At 40.5% G+C, this 25,312-nt stretch overlaps 1 protein-coding gene across 4 annotated transcripts in view; it reads right to left on the bottom strand.

The window, feature by feature from the left end:
* ZNF462 (zinc finger protein 462) overlaps positions 1 to 25,312 on the bottom strand; it is a 90,471-nt gene that overhangs the window by 11,784 nt on the left and 53,375 nt on the right. For 3 of the 4 annotated variants that reach the window (XM_051782753.1, XM_051782755.1, XM_051782756.1), the window contains 3 exons: positions 22,035 to 22,226; positions 6,676 to 6,937; positions 2,291 to 2,427 (listed from right to left, as the gene is read on the bottom strand). In XM_051782753.1, coding sequence (XP_051638713.1) covers positions 2,291 to 2,427; positions 6,676 to 6,937; positions 22,035 to 22,226 — 591 coding nt within the window. The remainder of the gene's footprint in view (positions 1 to 2,290; positions 2,428 to 6,675; positions 6,938 to 22,034; positions 22,227 to 25,312) is intronic. The other variant, XM_051782757.1, reaches the window with a different exon arrangement.

Raw genomic sequence — 25,312 nt, 5'->3', positions numbered from 1 at the left:
AGCCCCTTGTGACAGGACACCTGTATTGAGTCTGTGCTCCATCTGTACCCGCAGAAGGGAGGGGTGAAGTGCTTTTACACTTATGAGGGATAGGTGATACATGAAAGAAGCTCTTGGAAGCTCTAATTCTTAATGGGAAGCAAATTTCTTGCCTGTGTTTTTGTGGTGGTTTGTTGTTTTTTTTTTCTCACTAGGCATTCAGGCTTCTAGATGCTATTGCTTTAGCCCTGTGAAATTCAGCTTCTGTAGCCACTCATTAGGAGGCAAATATATTTTCCATTTCAAGTACATTTGAAATTTCACCAAGGATTAGGGGTGCAGCAACCTCGAAGTAATGTAAGAGTCATGCATCCGTAAACATGCCTTTTACACAAAAGGAACATTAATTATGAATAGATCAAATCCTACACTCTTGATTTTACAAACTGCACCACTCCATCTACCTCAAAACCAATTTTCTTGGACCACAGCTCAGGGCTATGTCCTTGCTTTACCAATGCAATGGCTGTAAAAAAGGAAGGCTATCTTACACTTCCTTCACTATCCCTCAGTCTCTCTTTCAGTGTATGTCAAATCTTGTCAAAATTGCCTGCTTCAGCTGCTACACAATAAACACTGGTAGAGGGTTCTTTTTTAGCTGGGTATATGCACCAAAAATAACTTTAAGTAAGAACCTTACTTCCTTTATTATTACCTGGACACATAATATCAAAGAGAACCTCTGTCTTTCCCTCAATGGCCTCCAAGACTCTTTGTCAGCTATAATCCCACTTGCATTAAAACTTCTTTTACTCTGCTTTATCTCTCCCAATACTCTAGTGCACAGCCCATTATGTCCTTTGTTTGTTTCAGCAGCAAAAACTCCTGAGGTTGGTTTGAAGCAACAGTTCCACAGAAGAACGGAACCACAGGAGGTAAAAACCCCCTGGCAACTGGTCATAAACAGCTCTGCACAAGCAGTGCAGGTGCCTGACCTCATGAAGGGCTCTTCCACTTCTGCAACTGGGCACTCCCAGTGTCCAGTATTGGGAAAATACCCCAAGTTCATCCAGTTCCACCTCAGGTTGTCTATTTTAAAGTTCTGTCAGTGTCTACTGGAGCCTTGGCACAGCCACAAAACAGAGCATATCTCAGCAGCACTTGCACAGGGGTTAACTAAACCCTCTTCTACTCTAAAGTGGACTAATTCTGGATTATATCCTCAAGATGAGCAAAATCTGACACAGCAACACCTTCAAAGATGAGAAGTAAAAGCTGAAGCACCTGCCAAACACTTACAACTAAACATGGCCACTTTGTAAGGTGCTTTCTGAACCAATGACAGGTCATTTTCCCCAGATGTTGCCTCTGAACAGCTCTGCTAGCAGAGAGAAATTTGTATGAGTTCTGCCAAGCTCACTGCATTGGTACAAGAAGGACTTGAAGCTACCAACACTGAGAAGTGGTATGTTACAAGGAATTATGATAGCACTTGTCACGCCAGGATCTCCTCCAGGAAAAAGATGGCATGCAAAACTTGTGTTTGCTCACCACCAATACCCTACTGTGAAACTCTGCCCAACCTGCAAGCAGGCAGAGTGCCATCCCAACACATGGGTTTGGATTTCGGCAGCCAACAGACCATCTACAAGCATCAAGTGTGATAGCTGTGGGCAGGAATCCCAGCCTAGAGAGCCCAAACTGCTGTCTATTCTCAGCTAGCAAGCCCACAGCTAATAAAATATAAAAAATCCCTAATCTCACTTTTAACAGGCTTAGAAAAATTAAAATAAATAAATAAAAAAGGGGGAGAGGTGTAGATAGAAAAGAAGCCTTAAAGAAAACCAAAAATGTGATAATTGGTTTGATCCTAAGAATGAGGAGGAGAAAATAAAAAGTAACCGAGGGATATTTTGGGGCCCCTCTGGTTAGGTGATAAACTTTGACAGTGAATTTAGGATAGCAAGGCCTTTATGATAACAAGGGCATAAGCAGGAAAAAACTCTGGCCTAGATCAAAGCTGTAAATTAGGACAACTCTTGCTAAACAGGTGCTTGATGACTGCCAACTACGCTAGAGGAAAACCTTAAAACAATTTCAAATCTTCCCCTGTTTCAGCAGCGGCAAACTTTGACATTTTGCAAGGAATAAATAAGACGCATGGTTTAGAAATGAAACAAAAAGATACTCAAGGGCTAATGACTAATTCAACATACTTGTCCTCATATACAGAGAGGGGAAAATTTAATGACAAAGGCACTGTTCAGCATTCCCCTTGTCAGGTACGGACACACACACAGATGTTTGTTACCTCTGTGCAGAACTATGTGGTCAATCATGTTGCGTTTGTATTTGGTGTGATAGAGACAAAGAGGGCAGCGAAGGTCTTTGGGTCCTTCCTCGGGGACTGCCGAATGCCCAGCTTCCACGTGCATAGTAAAAGCAGATCTGTGGAACAGGAGGGAGAGATGAAAGCAGTCAGGAGAGGTGTGCAGAGAAACGATGAAGTGTCACAAGCTCTGTAAGAGATGTGTCATGTAAAACGGTGCAGATGCCACTCAGCCCTGTCTTCACGGTGTTACGTAGCACTGCAGTGAGGCTGCTCACATGAGTAACACATGAGCAGAGGTATTTGCAGGCCTGCATCCTAAAGTGACAATCACTCATTCTGACAAGATACTCTTTTGCTCTATGGTCACATTGCTATAGTTAAGATAGCAACAGAATTCCCATCCTTCGTGCTTATCATTCGTCTTCAAGCTGAAATACTCAGTGTACTTTCTCTAGAAAAGGTTAAATTTTTAGCAAGTTGAACAAAATCTATCAACTGTTCTGGACTTGCAAAGGTGAGAACAAACTTATTTCTGCAGGCAGATAACACTCTTAACCATCTCTGTCTTTGCAGGACAAACCCCAAACCTGATAAACTGTTCAGACTGAGGGTACAAAAGTGATTTCCGTTCACAGTGAGTTTGGCACTGAGTGGTTAACTTCTAAAGCATCAGCCATAATGATCTGAAAACCCGAGACTAAGAATACTGTATTTATTAGTGTGGAAAAATGTATGAATACTCCACAGTACTTCCGAACAAAAAATATCATGCTGGTATTACACTGGCTGCATACTTAGGAGTTGCAAGAGATATGCATACAGAAGAAATTAACTGTACATTTATCTAACCATAAGCTTAACTGCTGAAGTCAGAGGTCTCTATAAACTTAGGGCACTTGGTAATTTTTTCCCAAAGCTTGCAAAAGCTAAAGGGCTTGACACATTGAGCTAGAGTTAAAAAGTCTCTTAGATTTTCTTCAAGACTGTTAGCTTGAACACGAAGCAACTTATAAGTGGCTTTGGACCCAATCCAGCAATCCCTGAATTCTACAGGTATATTTCTATAATCTTCAGTGAGTGCTTTTATGCGTTTAAATTTCTATGGTGGCTTTAAAAGGGGACCGGTATGGGGTGGTTTTTTTGCCTCCCCCCCCCCCCTTTTTGAAGACAGAAAATATGCTGTGTTTCTAACAGAAGCACAACTTAATTCCTGAATATTTGAGACACCACATGGAAGAACATTACTCCCTTACTAAAAACATGTTCAAATCCTACTTGATTTAAGATTATTTCATAACATCGAGGTAAAAGAAAATGCCACTCACAAGACACAAACAGACTGGACCTGAAAATTTCTGGTAATATTTAAGACAGAGAACAATCAGGAAACAAAGCACAAGCAATAAATTTTAAAACACAGAGGCAGCAAGGGGTTGAAGCAACAGAGGCCAGAGACATGTAACTAGAGGTTGCTCTTATGTGGATTCTCTCAGGTTTGTGCTCAACATTTTCTTCAACAGAATTCCTTCCCTTTATCTAGTCCTACTACCACTGGTCTCCTAAAAACAACTTTGAGGCCTTAATTGTCATCTCAGGGTGTTATACTCGAGAGTCCAGCACATCACGGGAAAACAATGAACCACACAGGTGCACAGGCTTTTTTTTTTCCATTAAAGAACAGCTGAAAACACACACACAAACCAACACACAAGGCACCGAGTCCTTAAATTTAAATAACTGGATTTTCTGAAATGTCTCTATATGCTATCAGATATGCAAGGGGATAGCACCTTTCTAGCCTTTAAGCTAGAAAGATTGTGGGAAAAATGAAATTACATTAAAAAGGTTTCTTCAGAAAGGTGATGTAAATTCCCCTGTCTCTCTAGGACACGTGTTTACCATACGTTTCATGCAGGAAATGACCTTATTTCTGCAGAGAAAATTTTCACACTTAAAGGAATCATGAAATGATAGTTTTCAATTCTTAGAGAAGTAAGGAGGGGGTTCAGCAAAACTGTCACCTTGGACTTCCAGAGGGCAGAGTATGACCCGCTTAAGAGACTGATTGAGAAAATCCCTTGGGAGGCCATCCTGAAGGGCAAATGAGTCCAGAAACATTGGACTTGTTCAAAAAGGAAATTCCAAAGGCTCAAGAGCAGGCTGTCCCCATATGCTTAAAGATCAGCCAGTGGGGAAGACAGGCCTGGTTGAACAGAGAGCTGTGAATGGAACTTGCAGCAAAAAAGGAGTTTGAGACTTTTGGAGGAAGGGTCAGGCCACTCAGGAACACAACAGGGATGTTGTGAGGTTATACAGGGAGAAAAGTAGAAGGGTCAAAGCCCAACTAGAACTTAATCTGGCTACTGGTTTAAAAGAGTAAAAATGTTTTTTTAAATACATAAGCAACAAAAGGAGGGCCAAGGAGAATCTCCATCCTTTATTGGATGCAGCAGGAAACAATGGCAAATGAGAGGGGGAAGACTGAGGGACTTAATGCCTTCTTTGCATCAGTCTTTAAAAGTAAAACCAGCTGCTCTCAGGGTACCCCACCACCTGAGCTGTAAGACAGGGATGGGAACAGAATGATGACCCATAATCCCTGAAGGAATGGTCAGTGACCTGCTACGCCACTTAAGAGACACACAGGTCCATGGGGCTGGATGGGATTCATCCAAGGGCACTGAGGGAGTGGGTGGAAGAGCTTCCTGAGCCACTTTCTGTCACTGACCAGCAGTCCTGGCAAACTGGGGAGGTCCAAGGGCTGGAAGTTGGCAAATGTGACACACATCTACAGGAAGGGCTGGAAGGAGGATCTGGGGAACTACAACCCTGACTTCAGTGCTGGGGAATGTCATGGGGCAGATCATCCTGAGTGCCATCATGTAACATGTACAGGACAACACGGGGTCAGGCCCAGCCAGCCTGGGCTTAGGACAGTCAAGTCCTGCCTGACCAGCCTGGTCTTCTATGACAAGGTGACTGATCAGTGGATGAGGGAAAGGCTGTGGATGTGTCTACCTGGTCTTTACTAAACCTTTTGACACATTTTCCCACAGCATTCTCCTGGAGAAACTGGATGCTCATGGCTTGGATGAGTGCCCTGTTCACTGGGTACAAAACTATCTGGATGGCCCAGCAAGTGGTGGGTTAATGGAGTGACATCCAGTTGGGGCCCCTCACCAGGAGTTTGCACCTGGGCTTTGTACAGGGGACAGTTCTGTTCCATATATTTATCAACAGTTGGGATGCGGAGATCGAGGGCATCCTCAAGTCTGTTTGCGGACCAAGCTGGGCAGGAGTGTCGATCTGCTGGAGGGCAGGAAGGCTCTGCAGAGGGGTCTGGATGGGATTGATTGATGAGCTGGGGCCAGTTTTGTGAGGTACAACAAGGGGAAGTGTTGGATCCTGCGCTTGGGTCACAACCCCCTGAAGTGCTCCAGGATGGGGGAAAAGTGGCTGGAAAGTTGTATGGCAGGAAAGGACCTAGGGGTGCTGGTGACAGGAGTTGAACATGAGCCCAAGTGTGCCCAGGTGGCCAAGAAGGCAAACGGCACCTGGTGTGGCAGCAGGACTAGGGCAGTGTCTGTCCCTGTGCTGGGCATGGGTGAGGCCCCACCTCAAGTTTTGGGCCCCTCAGACAAGAAAGACATTGAGGTGCTGAAATGTGTCCAGAGAAGGGAACAGAGCTGGGAAAGGGTCTAGAGCACAAGTCTGATGAGGAGAACCTGAGGAAACTGGGGTTGTTTACCCTGGAGGACACTGAGGGAGGGACCTTCCCAGTCTCTACAATTCACTGGAAGGAGGTTGTAGCCAGGTGGGGGTCAGTGTCTTCTCTCAGGAAACAAGTGACAGACAAGAGGAAACAGCCTCACGTTACAGCAAGGGAGATTTAGAATGGATATAAGGAAAAACTTCTTCCCAGAAAGGGTTGTCAGGCATTGGAAGAGGCTGGCCAGGGAAGTGACCGAGTCACAATCCCTGGAAGCATTTAGAAAAAGTGTAGATGTGGCATTTAGGAACATTATTTAATGGAGGACTTGGCAGCGCTCGGTTAATGTTGACTTGATGATCTAAAAAGGTCTTTTCCAACCTAAACAATTCTATGATTCTATGATTTTAAAACCTACTGCAAGGACTTACTGTGCTGTTGTCTGTAGCAGATGGTATCGGCTGTTGTAGGAGAGAGGAAAATGGATTACATGGATGCTGCTGTGATCTGGCATGGCATTTCCTATGTTTCTCTCCCTGGTCAACAGTGGCCATGTTTCTGTTAGCTACAGCCAGCTCTCAAAGATCTCAGAAGTCTTTTCAAGCGCTAAAAAACCCCTTATGAGTTCAATTTATCTGTTTTGCACAGTACTTACTTAAAGCCTGTATAAAAGGAACAATCTTTGCACTTGAAGAGTTTTTTCCCTCCATGTTTGTCACGGTAGTGGCGTCGAATGCTCTGTATGTAACCCGAGGAGAATTCACAAAATTCACAGTTAAGGATGGCTTCTGCTTTTTCCACTCCTGCAGCACTCCCAGAAAGTGGGATTGGGCTGATATTGTTGTTCCTGGCCAAAGCTGCAGACTGGTAGTGGTTCAACTGCTGCTGAACATCAGGAGGCTCGGAGTATGAAGAGTCTGTAGAGAAACAGAGTGAAGTTGTTATTCCAGGTGGATCAACAAATCTGAAAAGGTTTCATGCCTGCTCCGCAACATCTTGGCTTTTAGAGGGGATTGATCAAGATGTAAGTTACGAAACTAATCCTGCTTTCTGAAGGGAGCAAGACGTATAGGACTTCTTAATCTAATCTAATGTGTATTCTACAATTTAAAAGGTGATCAGTACAAATTACGATTTTTAGATCTGATTTGGGGAGGAGAAGAGTGACAGATTCAAATTAAAAGTAGTCTAAAAAGAAGTCTGACTTTAAGACACTTAATTGTGAGGGTAAAGCTCATGAATCATACTGACAAATGTTTTATGTGTTTGGTGCATAAATCAAACCAGACTCTCTCAAGGTGAAGGTCTGGCACAGAATATACATAAACAGGCTATCTATAAAGGGAAAGGAAAAGAAAAAAAAGAAGATAAATAAATGGATACTCTTCCCTACTCATTCATGGAATTATTTAAGAAACTCATATCAAAAGTTAACTTTAGAATATGACACAATTTTACTTTGTCTCATTTGAAGAAGTCTTCACGAAAGGTAAATTCAAATGCTCCTAGTTGATGATGTCTGAAATTAAGTCATCATTGGAAAAAAAAAATGTTTAATCATGAATTCCAGTAAAACAAACCTTTAAACCATTATGTTTTGCTACAGAGATCTCTCTTTACATGTATAGACACATCCCTTCTACCAGCCAGGAGAACTCTGTCACATCATTTTCACGGCATGTGGAGGAACACAGTCCAGAGATGTCTCAGTACTGAAACTTAAAGCTGTAATATGTTAGTTGGACCCCCAAAAAAACAAGGGGAAAGAGGCAGGGTTGTGTTGAACCCTTCGCAACACACTCCTCGAATGTGGAGGTTAGGAATTCATCTGTTTTGTTCTATATAACACACAGCTGACCATGAATGGTACAAATCAAAGCAGATGAATAAAGCACAGATGAATTTCAGTGTAATTTTCCTGAATAGAAGACAAAAGGCTCTTTTCCTAAGCATTCTAGAAAGGGCGAAAAAAGCAAGGGGGGGGAAGTCAGGATACAAACCGTACTAGCCACCTGCTGCTTTGGTGTGTACTTCATTTTCCAAAGCTTAATTTCCTAAGGCTAGATATATAGGAATTCTTTAAGAGATACACTTGTGGGAACTTAACACCATCCATTCTAACCAATTAGTATGGAGAAACAAAAGGCAAACAGGCCTATACAGCACTCAGTGTGGGGACTTCTCCACCTGTCTTCAACAGAGCAAAATGCTTGCCTCCTTTTCTCACTACCACAGAATATACATGCCTAAGAAATGAATAACAAATAACAACAATAAAAAAACCAATCCAAACACACAGACAAAACAGACACAGGAGATAAATGTCTCTGGGCTCCCCTGGCTTTATCACCAGGTGTACAGCAAAGACAAAAGGCAGACATGAAAGATTCTGGTAAAATGAATGAAACATTTTTTGTTTTTCTTAACCAAGCCCCATGAACTGAGGCTGGATTACAATGCAGCATTTATCATCTCTTGCTTCCACTCCTTCAACAGCAGGTTTATTCACCAAGAGGGCTCACAGTGAGCTCCACTTGTTTAAATGTCAAGGCTTTCTTTTCCTTGTGCTTGTAACAGGCTCCCCATTTCCTTTACTCTGGCACAGGATGGGCCTGAGGAGCCACTTCCTCTGCAGAAGTCTCTTTTCTCTCAAAGGTAGCACCTGTGTATTCACCCTCATTTGGAATGGGATGTTGAGGACCAAAACAGTGTATGGTTCAGAGTGGATTTGCTGCAGCCTGGTGCCTGGGTTTTATCAGTGATTCTAAAAGCCCAAAACACAGACAGATTTCCTGACAGGGGTATGTATAGCAGCTCAAAAAAAGTTCTTAGCATTGGAGACAGCTCTTTTTTATGTATACCAGTCGAATCACTCATAGGGTACTGACTGAAGTCTACTTTGTGGCTCACTGTTCCCCTTCTCAGGTAGAAGGGATCAAAAATTTCCACAACATCATCAAGGTTTCCAGCCAAAGCCTCAGCAACATCCATGGCTAAGAAAGTTACAGGTCTAAAAATGATTATTTGCAGCAGAAGGAAGTTCTGCTGTTGTTTGGAAGATCTACTGTACTTCAGATGCTTTTATTTCCCCTATCATCTGGTGTCTATTCATCCAGCTTTCCAAATTTCATTTGGGTATTTACAGAGCTCTGTGGAATCTGCCATGGGAAAAGTGCAGAAGTAGACAGCTATATGTCAATTTTCACAGAAAAGAAAGCACATGAAGTAGCTTTCCTTGTCATCAGAAATAGCCAAAAGTAAATTCTACCTTTTATGCTGGCTACCTTACAATTTTTAGTATATTGCTCCATTACAATTGAAATAGCTATGATATTTGGAGAAAAAACAACCATCTGAAGAGCTTATCCAGTGTGTCTTACCCTTAAACAATGGTAGCATGCATATCCCTAATGTATTCTTCACTTTCTCCCCTGCCAAATGCTTTCATTATTTTGCAATCTTTCTGCAGTGCAAGATTTAGCACTTCCTGAAGGAAAACACTCAGGATTAACATGTATATAGGGCTTCTTTTACTGTCTGAGAATCAGCTTGCCACATCCAGATGCCACATCAGCTTGCCACATCTTGGCATCCAGATGCAACCCACCTCCATGAGGGACACTTTGGGCACAACCCAAATCCGACTAATGGCATGGGAAGTTTTCCACTGGGTTCAGTGAACCCCACCTTTATCATGCCCACTCCAAAACCAGTGAAGGCAGGGGAATGACTGAAACTGATATGAGTTTGCTACCAAACAATGCGTTTTAGCACACAACACAGAACGAATCTGCCAGAAAATAAGAAAGAGATGATGGGGTCAAGGTTTTGGATATTTTTATTTAATTTTCAAAGATTTATTTTATCTTTCAAGAGAAGGACTAGGGACACAAATCCACAGCCAAGAAGCGTGTCCTTCAGTGCTGGATTAACCTAAAATGTTGATCAAGCCTTAGCACATCGACAAGCCTTGAGCTGCTGTGCACATTTTGGTGGTGTCACTCCAATAACAGAATGCCTGGATTTAAGAGTGGAGAATGAAGCAGGAAGAGAGCAGAGCCTTCCCCTCAGAACTGACCAACAACTGAGTCATGGCTATACACAATGCAAGTTCCACCTCAGCCTTTTTCCTGCACCCCAAGCACCAAAGGTTGGGAGCACTCTGAGAAAGTATTAGCAGCCTTGGCCTGGAGCAGGGTCCAGCTATCCACACCTGAAATAAGGCTCTAGAAGCCAACATCAAAGTCAAAAAGCAGAAGACATTAAAATAACCAATGTGAAGGTTTCAGAGAATTTGTATCAAGTGCAAAGGCAAAGAGAAAACACAAAGGGAAAGAAAATGAAGAAAAATTAAACACCAGAAAGTACCAATTACATGTTAAGGGAAAAAAGGTTTGGGTTTTTTTTCATTAAACAGCTTTGAGGCAGCACAAGATAATAAAGCACACTTATATATGCAATGAAAGAAAATTGAACACTTAGTCCTGACTCATTTGAAACAATCACACAAATAAATAAAGGCCCACACCCAAAACACTGAGATTCATTTATAAAGGTAGTTTTATCCAAAATGAATGGAAGGACTTCACCATGCAACTCCAAAAGCAAGATAACAGCATAGGATGATCTTAGGTAAAATAAAGACACCTATATTCATGCCAAAAGGCAAAAATTAACAGTGATTGATGTAGTTAAAAATGGAAGGACAGTGGCAATGCTGCAATATGTCACATAAAGGATCTACCTACAAACTACCTGCACAGGAAGAATAACGAGACCAGCAAGTAGCGTAATACCTGCCAGCACCTATGGATGTAAAAGGTACTATCTACCCTTAGTATACAAAAGCATTCTCATAACCAAAATGCAGAAGAGACTAGTTGAAAGGAAACCAGTAGAACTTACTGCCCACATGGTAAATTATCAACATAGATGTATCTAAATTTTGGTAACAAAATACAAGTAAGTCTCATTGTGTCTCTGCATGGGCATTTCCAGAGTGCCTAAAACACTAAAATGTCTGGTCAGTGATGCTGTCACTCTGAAAAATTTATTCAGAGTACAGTCACAAAGACTGGCACAATGAGCCTGTCAACAAATCTGGAAGTTACTACCTCATCCAAAAGAGCAATGGAATATAATAATGAAAATGCAACTTGATACACACCTGCATACCCTGGGATCATACATTGGGGAAAAATATACAATCAAAACCCACCACACAGCAGCAAAATAAAAATCCAAGTTTCACTGGATCCTGTGCAGCATAGAACATGTTTCAGATACCTAAAAAAAATCCCAGCTTTGGGATCCTTTCAGAAGAAAAATTCAAATTCAGATTCTGAACTGATTACATAAATTTACACAGAAATTAATGATGTTTCAGTTGTTTGTAGGTGTTTGCAGAGCTATCAATGAACACATATGCAACAGCAAAACACTTCAGTCACCGAAACCAAATAACAACAGACCAGAAATACACTTTGATGCATCTAAGTAAGAGACACTGAGCAACAGCTCAGAGTTCTCAGCAACAGCTCAGAAACAAGAGGCAAAAGCACTTATTAAAGGAAAGAAATGAAACTAATGCTTCGTCCTTTTAGGGTGAATAGAACCAGATATATCTAATATAAGCATTTGCATGCCTGCACAGTGATGGGTAGGCATGGAGCAAGAAACACTGTTCAGGAAAAACAGCTGTTTGCATACACGGGAAAGAGACGTTACTGAATTTACAGACTAGTAATAACTGAATAGCTCAACAACCAGAAAGAGTCAGCAGGAGATAAAAATGAAGACACTATATCTTCCTGGTATATCCACACAGAAAGATCAACCAGTCGAAAGAGATCAGTATTTGTATGAACAATGAAACTGAAGATGGAGATGTTTGGCTCCTGAAATAAGAAAAAAACCAAAGAGAATGTATAAATAACAAAAAATGCTTAATAACCCTTTGTGGGGGAAAAGGGCAATGTAGTAATAACACAGACTTAGGACATTCTGGATCTGTGAGGAAATTTTCTAAACAGACTAAGAGGAAAATATTTGGAATGCTATTTAATTTTATCTGAATTCATTCATAGAGGGAAAATTTCTATTAAGAATGACAGAAAAATTGCAAGGATTTAAGAAAAGCAGCAGAAAAATTGTTTCCTCGGGACAGAAACCTATTTGTAAAACCAAATAAAGATGCAATGCTGTACCAAAAAGTACCAACAAACACAGAATATACAGCCAATTATTACTTTAAAATGCACAAGATGACTGTAAGAGCGGAACATAGGAGATTTAGGAACATAATCCCTTCCAAAATTCAATGGGAACTCAAAATTACCAGCTCGCTGAGTGGTAAGATAGCATATAGTAATGAATGGCAACAGCTTGAAAAGTGGGAAGGTGGCAAAGCAGGGTGTCATACAAAGATTGTGAAGACTACACACATTTGTTCACTTTATGCCATGCAGCACTGACCTGGAAGGAAGAGTATGTGGGAGGTGAAATGTTCTGGCAATAAATTAAGTTGAGGGAAGGGAATGATAAGACTCAGAGAGATGTGACAAAGCATTCATGAAGAAGCTTAGAGAACCATACACAGAACTTTTATTCACTGCATGTTTAAAAACAGAATACAAGCCTACTCTTCAACCTAAATTCTGATTTCTGCTAAAGAACCCTGACATTGCTAGGATGTTGTGAAAGAGATAGAACAGAAACAATTCTTGTGCCCATGTTTGCACTCTCCAAAAGACAGAAGAAAAGAATAATTACACAGGAAAAGAAATAAAGCCCTGGAATAGAATTGCCATTTAAAGGATTTACCTCCAGCTCCACCCACTCCACCCCACCCCACCCCAAAAAACCCAAACAAACCAACCCACAAAAGCCACTACCACCAAACCCAAACCAAAACAAAAAACCACCTCAGAACAACAAAAAACCTCAAACCAAAACAGAAACCTTGTTGGAGGAATTTATTTCACCACTATCCATGAAGGCCACTTTTTGGATCACTTCAGACCAGCTTTCGTGAGAAAGATATAACAGATATTTCTAAGCCTCAGAAGTGGGCAATGAGAAAGACACATGGACTGTACAATCTTGTTTATTCAAAAGAGATGAGAGAACCTATATCCATGTTTTCTTATAACTTTGAATTCCTTTTATAGTTATCTGCACACCTAGCTCTGAATGGAACCAAGGTAAGATACATGTCATGAAGCTTCTTGTGCTAACATCAAAATAATTTCAAAGGGACATAAATTTCACCTAATAAGAAGAAAATAATATATAATTTTGTCATCTGAATCTATTCCACAGAGACAGTCTCACACTGCTGACTGTAGAAGAATTTGGGTGTTTCACAGCTGAGATCAAGAGTGGCTATAATACTCTGTATAAATGATGCAAATGAAAGCAGTAGGAACTGTTTAAGATTTATGAAGGAGTAATGTAATTGATGAACTAAGTCAGACCATATTATTTCCATCAGAAGAAAAGGATTAGTCCAAGAGTTTCCCATGTCCTCCTGTTCTAGAGTATCCAACACTGCAGTGTGTTTTGGAAGGAGCATTTTAGTGGTCAGGAAACTCTTCATCATATTGCCATTTAACTCCTAGTTATCCATTGTTTTCATCTGTTTTCCCCACAACAATATTTCTTTTCTGGCTTCAACCCAATTTAACTTTCCTGCAGTTCTCTAGATGACTTGGCCACTTACTAGTCACACTTAGGCTGCACACAACCCTCTCACTGTAAACTTTTAGCAGCTGCTCCACCTCTCACAACCTTTCCAACAGTGGCAAGCCACTACAGCTTTCTGGCCCCACCAATTGCTTTGCCCATTGCCATTTTCACTGACAACAAGAAGATGATTATGCACAGGTGCATCGAGTTTCCTCTGGCACTCATGTTATCTTACCTCTGTTTATCTACTGCCTTTTGTTTGAAGAATGTTTCCGTCTGAGAATCTGCTGCCACTGGCTTACACAGGCTGAACAGTTCAAATCGTTGGTCATGTTTCAGCCCTTCATTCTTGTAATTTGTTATTCAATGAATGAAATTCCATTGTCTAAATGCACTTAAAACTGAGACTTCTACTTGGTCAAAGACTTCTGCTACATGTCAAACATTAGGAACTCCATAAATTTACCTATTTCCATAAAATGGATAAAAGGTTGCCTAGCTATTTCTTATTCTGTTGAACCAAACTCAGACTCAAACCTCATAAACGGAAGGGCATTTACAGAAGAGAAGAACACAAACAAATCTGGAAATAGCTTTAGCAAGACTGATTTAACCAATCTGCTAAACGGACTTACCGGTAATAGGTTCCTTTCTGAATTTACAGATGTACAAAGTTCTATTTCAACCGATCCCTCGCTCAGACAATAATCTACCAATCAATCTTTTTTTTTTTTGCACCAATAACCAAATGATTCTCATGCTATTACGCTCCATGATTTCCATTGATTTCTTTTAAAAAGGCAATCCATCAGATGTTTTTCAGGAGCGCTCCACATTTCCTTCTGTGTTGCACTTACCCTTTACATATTTGTATTAATATAAATACAGTTCCACTAACACGCGTGTTGCTGTCACCTAAATGCTCACTTGCCTCCAAGGCTTGAAATGAAGAGAGAAAGAAATCAGCTTTATCAAGTGTTACATATTTACATTTTGCTTTAAAACTGATCCTAAAACTACAGTGACAATATATAGGTATTGAGGACTTATTCTAGTCATAAAGTTCAGGAACTTGTAAATCTGTTCTGGAGACCTCCAGCACACACCTTGACATTATTTTTATTGCCAACAGAAAGCCTCCATCTCCATCACCAGCTCTGAGCTCACACTGTTTTGGGCAGTATTTTCAAGTACATGTAGGAATAATATTCCTTAAAGAAGAAATAAAACCAGCTACCTAAATGTCAAACATTGAGCTGTCAACTGTGATGATGATGTATGTCCACTCCAACAGAGCTAAAATGAGCAAAGGAGTTTTACCTCTCCACCAAGCACCAAATCCCTCCAGCATGTTTTAGATCAATGGGAAGTAAGAGGAGTCTCAAGGGACAGGAGGAATATCAGTTGGCTTACACAAGAAGGCTACTAATATGCAGGAATGATAGTCTACAGAAATGCTCTCTTGGTCAAGTCATACTCTATAACCCTTCTCACCAACAGCATCCTTTTTATTCTGTATAGAGCGATCACAAATTCCACGGACAGCAGTAGCATGTGACACATAAGGAGACCAGCATCTACCACTTTGTCCCCTAGCCTGAACACAAAAATCAAAGCCAAAAGACAGCAAAAACCTCAGGAACAAAAACACAACAGGAGTCAGGATTTGCTTCTTTCTTTTCACTGTGGGTGTAATCAGGTAATTTCTTTCTGCTCAGAAGGAATCCAGAAGATATTTCTTCCTATATTTATTGCTTGATCCACCCAAACAGTCTGTCTCCTCCCTACCCTAGGCAAGCCTTTCAGTACCACAGCAATCCCATCACAGCAGGCTGGCTGAATCCATAAAAAGACTGACAGCAACCTTCTCCCAGCTGCATGAGTTCCTGTCTGCATCCTGTTGAATCTCAGTTTTGCCTTTACCCATTCAGTTCAAGCACAAAAAACAGTACCAGAAAAAAAAAGCACAATGAACAGCAAGCTGACACCCCCCTGAGCACAGCTAATGATATCTCCCCCTGTTCCACTACCCACAAAACTGTAGGAAAAGGCCAAAAGCCAAACAACTCCACAGCGGAAGAGAGCTGCAGAGAACAAGGTCATCCCCAGTGCCTTAGGACCTTGAAACAGTGAGGAGTTTGTTCAGTAGAACTGGAGGTGAACAAGTCCTGTGCTTGTTCCACCAGCCTCTGCCAATCTGATGCAGGAGAAAAGTTCCATCTGATCCAACATCTGATATTTAGTTAACACTGACCACAACGAGTAAGACACACCAACAAGTACCAGAGAGTTTTACAAGCACTGGAAGGCAGTGTGGCCACTGCAGTAAGAAAAGATAAGCGAAGTCTAAGGGGAGAGCAGGAACTTGCTCTGGGTTAGGGAAAGAAGGAACACAGCTGGAGATAAAAAAGTAGCCTGCAAAACACTGATACTTCAGAGTAAGCATGAGGCATCACTCCTCCTGTGGGGCACAAAAGCAGTGAAACAGGTAGAACAAGCAGTCAGCTTTTTGCAGCCTAACTGTGGCTGCAAAAGTAGAGGCATCTTCTGCAGTATGCAGATCACCATCTTGCATCCTTAACAGGGATGTGATCCTTCTGACTCACCTTGCAATTAAAGCAATTAGCTATTGAAGCTCTGTCTGAATTTGCCCTGTAGTCACTACTGGCTCTCTGCCCTTCCAGCCAAACTTCAATGAAATAAAAGGGTCTGAAATTTCAAAAGAGTTTTTGAACAAACCCCTCCCCCAAAAAACACCCAAACCATGAACTAAACACATTCTGCTCCAATGCAAAGTTTCCTGGCTGTGAGGATTGACCATTGTGATTTTCCCCAAACAGCAGCAACCATAAAACAGCAAGAACACACTAGTAACAATCAGTGGGAGAGAAACAGCACCAAAGTGGAAGAGGACCATCTTACAAACTTTCTGCTCTGATTGCAAGGTTAGAAAAATATCCCTTATCAAGAGTAACAGTGCACATGAATAAAAACAAGCAAGTCAGCCACAAGTCCTGATACGGATTAAAAAAACAACAACAAAACCCACAAATCAGGGTAGTATGTCTTGACCATATGGAAAGCTCACCTCTTTTCTAAAAGGTGGAAGGAAAAGGGAGATGTGTGACTAGAATTGAGCATATTGAGTGGATTTCTGTAACAATCATGACTCATTGGCACCAGCTTAGTGGATTTTGTTAAAAGGTGCCTTGCTGCCCACAGTTCTCTCACTCTAGTAGTACATTAAATTGCTTTAGTGAACCTACCAAAGGCCCTCCACACCCTCCAGAAGTTCATCCGTCAAGCACCACAGAAGAAAAACGATTCTGATTATGCACTATCTACTTCAAAAAACTGTACAGTAATGGGAAGGGATTTACAGTGCATAAACAACAGTGCCAGAAATAAGACTTCACCAAGCAGCTTTGTACCCAGCCTAGCTCTGGCAGAGCAAACAGATGTATTTGTATTTGTCTCTAGATAAGGCAAAGTTATTTTCCACTGGCAAAGGCTAAAGTTCAGGGGAAAAATGGAACTGGGTGTTTCACTTAGTAGTTTTTAATGCATTTGCTGCTGCAAGAAATTAAATTTAATGAAGATGCTGACATAGCACGTACTGGGAAACTCAAAAAATCTAGTTCTGATCCTGCATGTGTGTTGTGATGTGTGCTGGTATTAGTGATAGATCCTGTTTGGTTTGCACAACAGTGAAAAACATAATTACTGAGCTTCAAGGGCACAGTAATTAATTCAAGTGTGCTGCCTTCTATATGTTAAGAACTGGTCACCAGTAAAGAGGAATGGTCTTGTGCAACAGCAGCATGTCTTCTGACTGAGAAGACATTAGAAACCACATCCAGGTCTGCTTAGCCTTGCACTTTGACAATTCAATATTCTTAATCAGTAAAATTAAAAAACCCCAAACAAACTATTATTTTGAATTATTGCACACAGTCATGATACAATTAAATTTATGAGGCTCCAAATCTACCAGTCGTATGAATAAACAACGCAGGCCAAAGGGGTTATTTTCACAAAATAAAGGGCTACTCAAAGAAGCCAGGGCAATTTAAAGCAAGTATTCTACATGCTCCAAAGAATCTTTTGCTGTGGGTGAAGTCATAGCATCAAACTGTTTATCAATTTGTTGAGTCATTCTGCTTTGTAGGCTTTATGACAACAGGTTGCACTTCTGGGATTCTCCAGCTAATAGGAGGAAGGCAGCACACCTCATCCACAGACCTCAAACATAAGCACACATGGATAACACCAGTGCTAACACAAGCAGTGTCTGTGATTTCTCCTCAGCTCATGATCACTTTGCACTGAACACATTTTGTTATTCGTGTTTTCTCATGTGCAGTCACACAATTCTTGTGTCTGCCTTGCTTGCAACTCTTCCTTATTGAAAGAGATGGGAGCCTTCTAATCTTAATGCGTTGACAGTGCAGATTGTGGGATTCCATTGCCTTGTACTCAAGTCAACAGGAGCAGAGCTGGCACTGGAAACCCTGTGACACACACTGACACACAGAATGACAGCACCATCCATGTATCCAAACCACCCATCATGGGGAGAGATTGGTATGAATGCAAGTTCTGACTCTCACAAAGACTTGAAAGAACATGGAAACAGAGTCTGTGAGGAGATTCATCCAATCCTCCTAGCAGTTTGCAGTATTTCAATTTACAATGAATTTTTACTGCGTAAGTTCTCAAGACTGTTAAGCAACATTTTACTGTAAATGGCAAATAAATAAATCCAAATAAAATCCAAGCCAATCATACATGGAAACAGTCAATCCCCACCATTTCCTTCTTGTAAGATGAAAAATACCTATAAACTATGAGGAGAGCAAAAGAGCCTTTTACCACAATGGCAACCTCATCATTTTAATAAGAGTTGGACATCACAAACCATTCTGTGTCCCTATGCTATGCAAAACAAAAAAACTGCACTCATGATCAACATTTGTTGGGGTGTTTCCAAGAAAAACAACTCCACACCAAATTATCATCACCCCCAGTCCTCCCCCACTCAAAAAACCCCTGAGTGCTTTACCTCTGGTTAGAATAAGATATAATGAAAACATGTTCCTTATTTATCGAAATATTGCCCAATAGGCAAAGAGGGGTAGGATAAAAAAGCAGGATCTTCAAATGAAGTTTCTGCAAGAAATCCTTCTCTGTTAACTCACCAGGACTGCCACAATCACCTTCTTACACTACTGCCCTGAGAGAAGCATTAAATGCACCAAATGTTTGTTATATGGATTGAAGAGGTTGTTATGCTTTCTAATAACACCTTCATTAGAATTATAGTTGCCAAAAGATTCAGCACCTACTCCACTTTAGCTTCACTTCCATGAAAGGTATATCGAGCATCCCAAAACATTGCTGGGATACACAGTTGAATACTTCAGATATGTTTGCTCTTACCAAGACAGAACTGAAATAGATGAGCCACAGAAACTTAAATCCATTCACATCTTTTAATGAACATATCAATGTAAAGGAACAAATGAAATGTTCTAAGTAAGGCCCCTCAGGGAACAATTTTTGCAAGGAGGGAAAAAGTATCGGCAGTAGTTCCACTGGGCTGCTGTCCCAGAGCAGTTCTATTCAGATATCCACTCTGCTGTTACAATTCAGTACCCTTTTCCCTTTCCTTCATTTTTACAGGGCTCAACAATTGACAAGATGAGTTCTGCTAGCTCCTCAGATCTCCCCAAGCCATCCTGCTCTATCTCCTATTCCAACCACAATATTCATTCACAGGCAGGAACGGATTCTTTCTGCAGCTATTCCAATGATACCAGCCTGCTGCTCACCTACCAAGCTACAAAACAAGCTCCTAACAATGTAACACAACCTTTTGTCTGTCTTTCATCCCAGCCCTAATTCAATTCTGCATCCCTGGTGAATTAACTTGATCACAGTTCACAATGCAGGTTATTTATACACACTAACAGACAAAATCCAACTACACTACACCACATGAGCCCTTTTTAATACTGGCTCCAGCTGGACATAACCGTGCCCATCACACAGACCTGCATTTCCTGTTGTTAGGACCAGTATTTTATCTAGTCTTGCACACCATGTGCAACTCAACAGGCCTAGGCCACAGAGACATTGAATTATTCTCTTCTAAAACCCAAAAAATATGTGATGTCATAAGAGCAGCTATCACTAACTTGATCTGCAGCCAACTTTCTAATGTAAAAAAATTATTTAAAGCAAGAGATTCCTTCCTCAAGCAATGCTGAAAATGCTAACACGATTATTATAACACCTGTACTTGCCTGACCAGCTCCCCAGTGGGTGGCTTCTATTATTGTCAAAGTGACTTAACCATTAACCCCATTTAAAGATCGTCAGGCTAATTGGGACAAATTCTGCCTTGGCTTCAGGCTGTATCACAGATCTAGGTAACAGAGTCAACTTAAAGAAGTGCTTTCATTAACAGAGTCATCGTTTTATGTATTTCCAGGAAGAGTTCCTAAAGGCTGTAGAATTATCTTCTACAGGACTTGTAGCTGAATTTTAACTCCACTAATCATGAGTTTGAGCTCCTTGGATAAGACAAAAAAAAGAGTAACTGAACCATCCTTACCAAAACTAAGTATTGCCCTTCTGTATCTCTCAACACACCATTGCTAACAAATTACTGTTAACAGACAGGAAAGACTAGGATAGCCACTGAAAATTATTTTCCACTTCTTAAGTCAGTAATCAAACATTTTCTTTATAAAGCAATCAAAAAGAAGTAGAACATATCTCAAGATGTACCTGGCTTATTGGATTAGTTTAAGCTAGTATTAGCAAAACCTCAGCAAGTCTTCAATGCACTGTTCCAGACAACCCACTGACAAAAGATTGTCTGAGAGCAGCTGGTCAAAATCTTCTGTTAAGATTCTGATTCTGACCCCAAAAGTGACTTGCTAAACCACAAGAATACTCTTCACACCTTTTTTTTTATCAATAAAGTATTTTTATGCTGATTACTTATTTATTTCAATTCCTTTCAGCCATTTTCTGAACTTCTGTATCTTTCACTCTTTCTCATTTCACTTTTTTTTTTTTTTCTGGTGAGAAAGAAAAGGTGGTAAGGTGGGAGACTAAAAATGATTACTGATAATATCTACCTTCCATCCTTACTTTACCAGCAACCCAAGCAGCCCAACAAAATTGCTGCTGAGTACTTAGAACCACTCAAACTTATGGAAAAAAAGGTATTTTCGTCTCTTCTAATACACCTTCCATCAACTCCAGTTCCTTGAACATCTGCAGATCTGACCCTTTTATTCATAGTCATCTACATTCTCCTCCCATGTCAATGGAACTCATCCAGGAATTTTTTTTTTCAAAGAGGAGCTCTTTTCTTATATGGAGGTGACACCCAAAGATGGTTCATAAGCTACTTCTTAAAAAGCCTTAAAGCTTGGTGTGATACCATACAACACCTCTTGCGTGAGTCTGCATTTTCTCTGTTTAAATAGTATCCCTTCCTCTGCTATTTTTTAAGTATCTTCAACATACCCTTCCAGCACAAGGGGATTAACACCTTTCAAAGGAAACATTGAAAAGAAAACTGTTCTCAAGTTCTGCACATGCATTTTAATATCTGAAGGTACTTCTGGTGTCCTCTGTAGAAAGGACAAGAAGAATAATTACTTTTACTACCATTACAGGTTCACATTTTAAGTTTAATCATGTGGTTTCTCAAAAGTGCTCTACTAACAAGATTAGGTATTAGGAAAAAATTCTTTACTGTGAGAGTGGTGAGGCCCTGGCACAGGTTGCCCCATCCCTGGAGGTGTTTTAAGGTCAGGTTGGACAGGGCTTGGATCAGCCTAGTCTAGTGGAAGGCATTCCTGCCTATCGCAGGGGGTTGGAACTAGATGATCTCCAAGGTCCCCTTCCAACCCAAATCATTCTATGATTCCATGAAGATAAGGGGGTGTTATTCAGGAGCATCAACGGAATTATATGGTCCCTCTCTCACTGGCTGTCAATAAAAGCCACGACTTTGAAAATTTTCTACAGTTCAAATCTCTGCTAAGAAGTAAAGCCAGCAGTGATATATTTCAAAGTCAACTGGTGTGGTGACAGAACAAGCTAATGTGGTATGAAATGGTGAGGATCTAAAGCAAGTCCCTTCCTACAACACCATGTTTACTTTTAGTTTTGATGCAACTTCTGTTTTTTTCTTAACGACCAAATGAAGATGCTTTCAGTGCAAGCTGCCTGCTGCAATTTTGTTTGCAATAAAAATATTAAGTGGCACCTTAGACAATTAAATTCTTGTTTTGAGGCACCTCTTACCATTAGAGTCCTCCACTTCTTCAGCAGGAGTGTGGTTCTTGGAGGTGTGGTGGGCGTGTGAGGCTGCAAGGTTGACAATGCGGGGTCTTGGTAGTGTCAGTGCTTTCCCATGCACTTTCAAGGAGTGCTCTTTCAGCTGGCTGATAGTCATGGTGGAAAATGAGCAGGAGGAACATTTGTAGGCATGTTCACCTGGGTGAGCGAAATACAGGCAAGTCATCAGCTCACAAAAGAAACAAAATGGGGCCCTCACAGTTCTCTTACTGAACTTGGCAGTAAAATTCCCATGGACTCTTCAGCGAAAGACTGATCCCAAAGAGAACAAGCTATGCGTATCTCCTTGTTGGAGCAGCCTGGAGTCTGTAGGTGTAGACACTTGCTTTGGACCAAAGTATCACTTTCTGACAACTGCAGATCCTTGCACAGTGACTGATGTCAAAAAAACAGAGACTAGACTCTCAGCATGCCTGTGTTGCATGGTATGGGAAGAAAGACTCTGGGATGAAAATGGAGTCACTTTTAACTATAGCACTTCCAAATTTCTTTGGGAATACAGCAACTAGAGATGGTGAAGTCAACTGTTTCTGCATGCAGCAACATCCAGTGTCATTATTAATGAAGCAAGAAGGACACCACAAAATGCTAACAAAAGGCCCTCCAAAAAAAAAAAAAAAGGAAAAAAAAAGAAAAGGGGAGTAAGTGGAATTACATTTGGGGAAGGTCACATTTTTCCTTATGAAAAACCTGCCATTAGACAGCAGTACTCTTCACAGAACTGGCAACCAAATCAAGGTTGATTTACATCAAGAAGTGAACATGGCAATGCCAAGTATAGTGCATATCTATAAGGCTGTGTGAAAGTGTGTTATGAAAAAGCACTAAAAGAAGTGAAAGAACAGCAGTAATGAACAGTAGTGGATTTAATTCTGAATACATTCCAAGCCATAGAGACAGCAAACAAGGGGAAACAAATCCTGACACAAGATTTGTTTGGCATGGAGGCAATTGGAACACAAAGTGAAACTGTCCCAACACAAACACTGTGATATTATACAGGTGCCAAGTAATTGTTTTGGAAGTGCCATTTCCATGTACAAGAGTAACACTGGCCACATGTGAGTTGTACATAAAGTGCCAAAACCAATACAGGAGTGAAATATTCATGAATAGTAACAGAAGAATGAGAGTTCTGGTAATGAACAAGGCAGAAAATGTTTTCCATCTCTCAAAAAATTCAGCAAACAAGGTTCTCACACAGCATTGCTTCCAACACCGAAAATAAAGTGAACCAAAAGAGAATGTGAAAACATACATATTGCAGCAAGTCAGAGTAGGCACACCTGAAAAGATTAGCAACCATCCTCCATAAAAATAACTCCCACTCCTATTCTCTTCCAGAAAAACTATGCTAATAATCAGAATAAAATACAAACTATTAGAATGCCCTTTTTTGGTACATTTGAAAAAGAACAGATCACCCAAGAGTCCAAAATGGTGAAACAAGAAATTGTTGCATGTGTTTTTTCAAATGACATTCCTCATCTGCGTATCATATCAGTTATATATTTCCTACTTACAAATAGAAATAAAACATTTTATTGAATAGTACGTGAAAGTTTCTCAATGGAACAGGATAATAAAAGGAAAAAAGATAGTCCAATGTAGAAGATACCAGTGAGATGCAGATATAGACCTTCATGGTTTGTCAGCATAAGAGATTCCTGGATGACACTATGCACCAACCAACTGTAAACTTGAAAGCACCACAAGAAATTAAAGCAAACAGAAAATGATTACATATGAAGCAGTCTAAACATACTAGTAAATACGCCCACAATTCATTTCAAATGGACATCAACCTGAAAGGATGTGTTTGATTGCAGAGGAAAGGCTACAGTTTGGCTCAACAGATGTCTTCTGCCCTTTTTTGACTGCTGGTTTCACATTTCATAAAATGATCATATTAATAGACATAAATAAATACATGTAAACATTTACGTAGTGGGTCTCAACTCTTGATATGTGCTCAAAGCACTGTGTTCCAGATTACAAAGAAACTGAGCAGGGCCAACACTCTTGTCTTACAATCATCTATTTCTGAATTTCCAGTGTCATTGCTAAAAAATTGCTAACAAGGGTCCCTCAAAAATACAAGCAAAAAAAAAGAACTGGTCAAAAAGTTCAGATGAAATCAACAGAGAGCCTGTTTAGAGATACTGTCAACTGTTCTGCTCCATGCCAAAGGAGATGGCACATACTGGATGAAAAACAAATGCCAGAAACACTGGTACCAGCTGTCAGGCAAGAATGGATTTTGTGGTTCACTGAATTTTGATCCATCTCCAGAAAATGAGGCAGAGAGGCAGACTGAGTAAAACAGTTGGGAATTCAGGATTTTACTGACTTTTACAGATCTCCAGGAGACTTTAGAAAAATTCAGGGGGATTGAAGTTTCAACTTCTAAATAAACCGATAATGGGAAGACTGAAAAGTGACAAAAAGTGGTAAGAGAGGTTCAGAGAACCACTGGGTTACTGAAAAACTGGGGAGTCTGAGGAAGTCTCCATAACATGTTTATTCAGGAGCATATATTTCTGAAGGACTGACCCCAAACACAACAAAGCAAAGCTCTAGCTGAAAAACATACAAGCAACTTTTCTGTGGTGTGAATATTCATTTAGTATAAATGGACTGAAGCAGAAACAGATCATAAGCCTTTGGAAACCCTATTACCCATGTCATTGTGCAAGCATTATCCAGGCAACCATGAAATTGTGTTCTTGTACAATGCAAAACATAGTCCTTCAAAGACTGTCCACTAATCAAGTTCAAAAGCATGAATTCATAATAAATAAATCAGTGAATTACCTGAACAGAAGTGTGAAGTAAATATTAGCTGCATGGTAACTTTGGCTTTAAAAATGTGGCATGTTCAAACAAGGTAGCACAAAGGAGTCCAACTGTGTAATAGCATACGGAAAACATTATTTTATGGTTGGTGAAAATAAAGAACCATGTCACCTGCATACAAGATGTGTGATTCTGTAAACTGGAACTGCTGCATGTAGTTGGATTTCCTAGAAGGGCATGTCATGGTCCCATACAACAGGAAGGAAGTAAAAGTTAAACTAATCTATAATATCCATCAAATACAGGAAAGGGTCCTGGCATAAGCTCCATGAAATCCAAAAAAAAAGTACAGAAAATGACGTACACAAGACCATCAATCCCTCCTATATTTTTGTAGGTGAAAAATGCCCTTGGATCAATGGTAACAA

The sequence above is a fragment of the Manacus candei genome, unplaced genomic scaffold (assembly GCF_025592945.1).
Source record: "Manacus candei isolate 608988 ecotype Guabito, Panama unplaced genomic scaffold, ASM2559294v1 h1tg000016l, whole genome shotgun sequence".
Taxonomy (NCBI): Eukaryota; Metazoa; Chordata; class Aves; order Passeriformes; family Pipridae; genus Manacus; species Manacus candei.
Note: the sequence above shows the minus strand (reverse complement) of the source record. Positions and strands in the feature narration are given on the sequence as shown.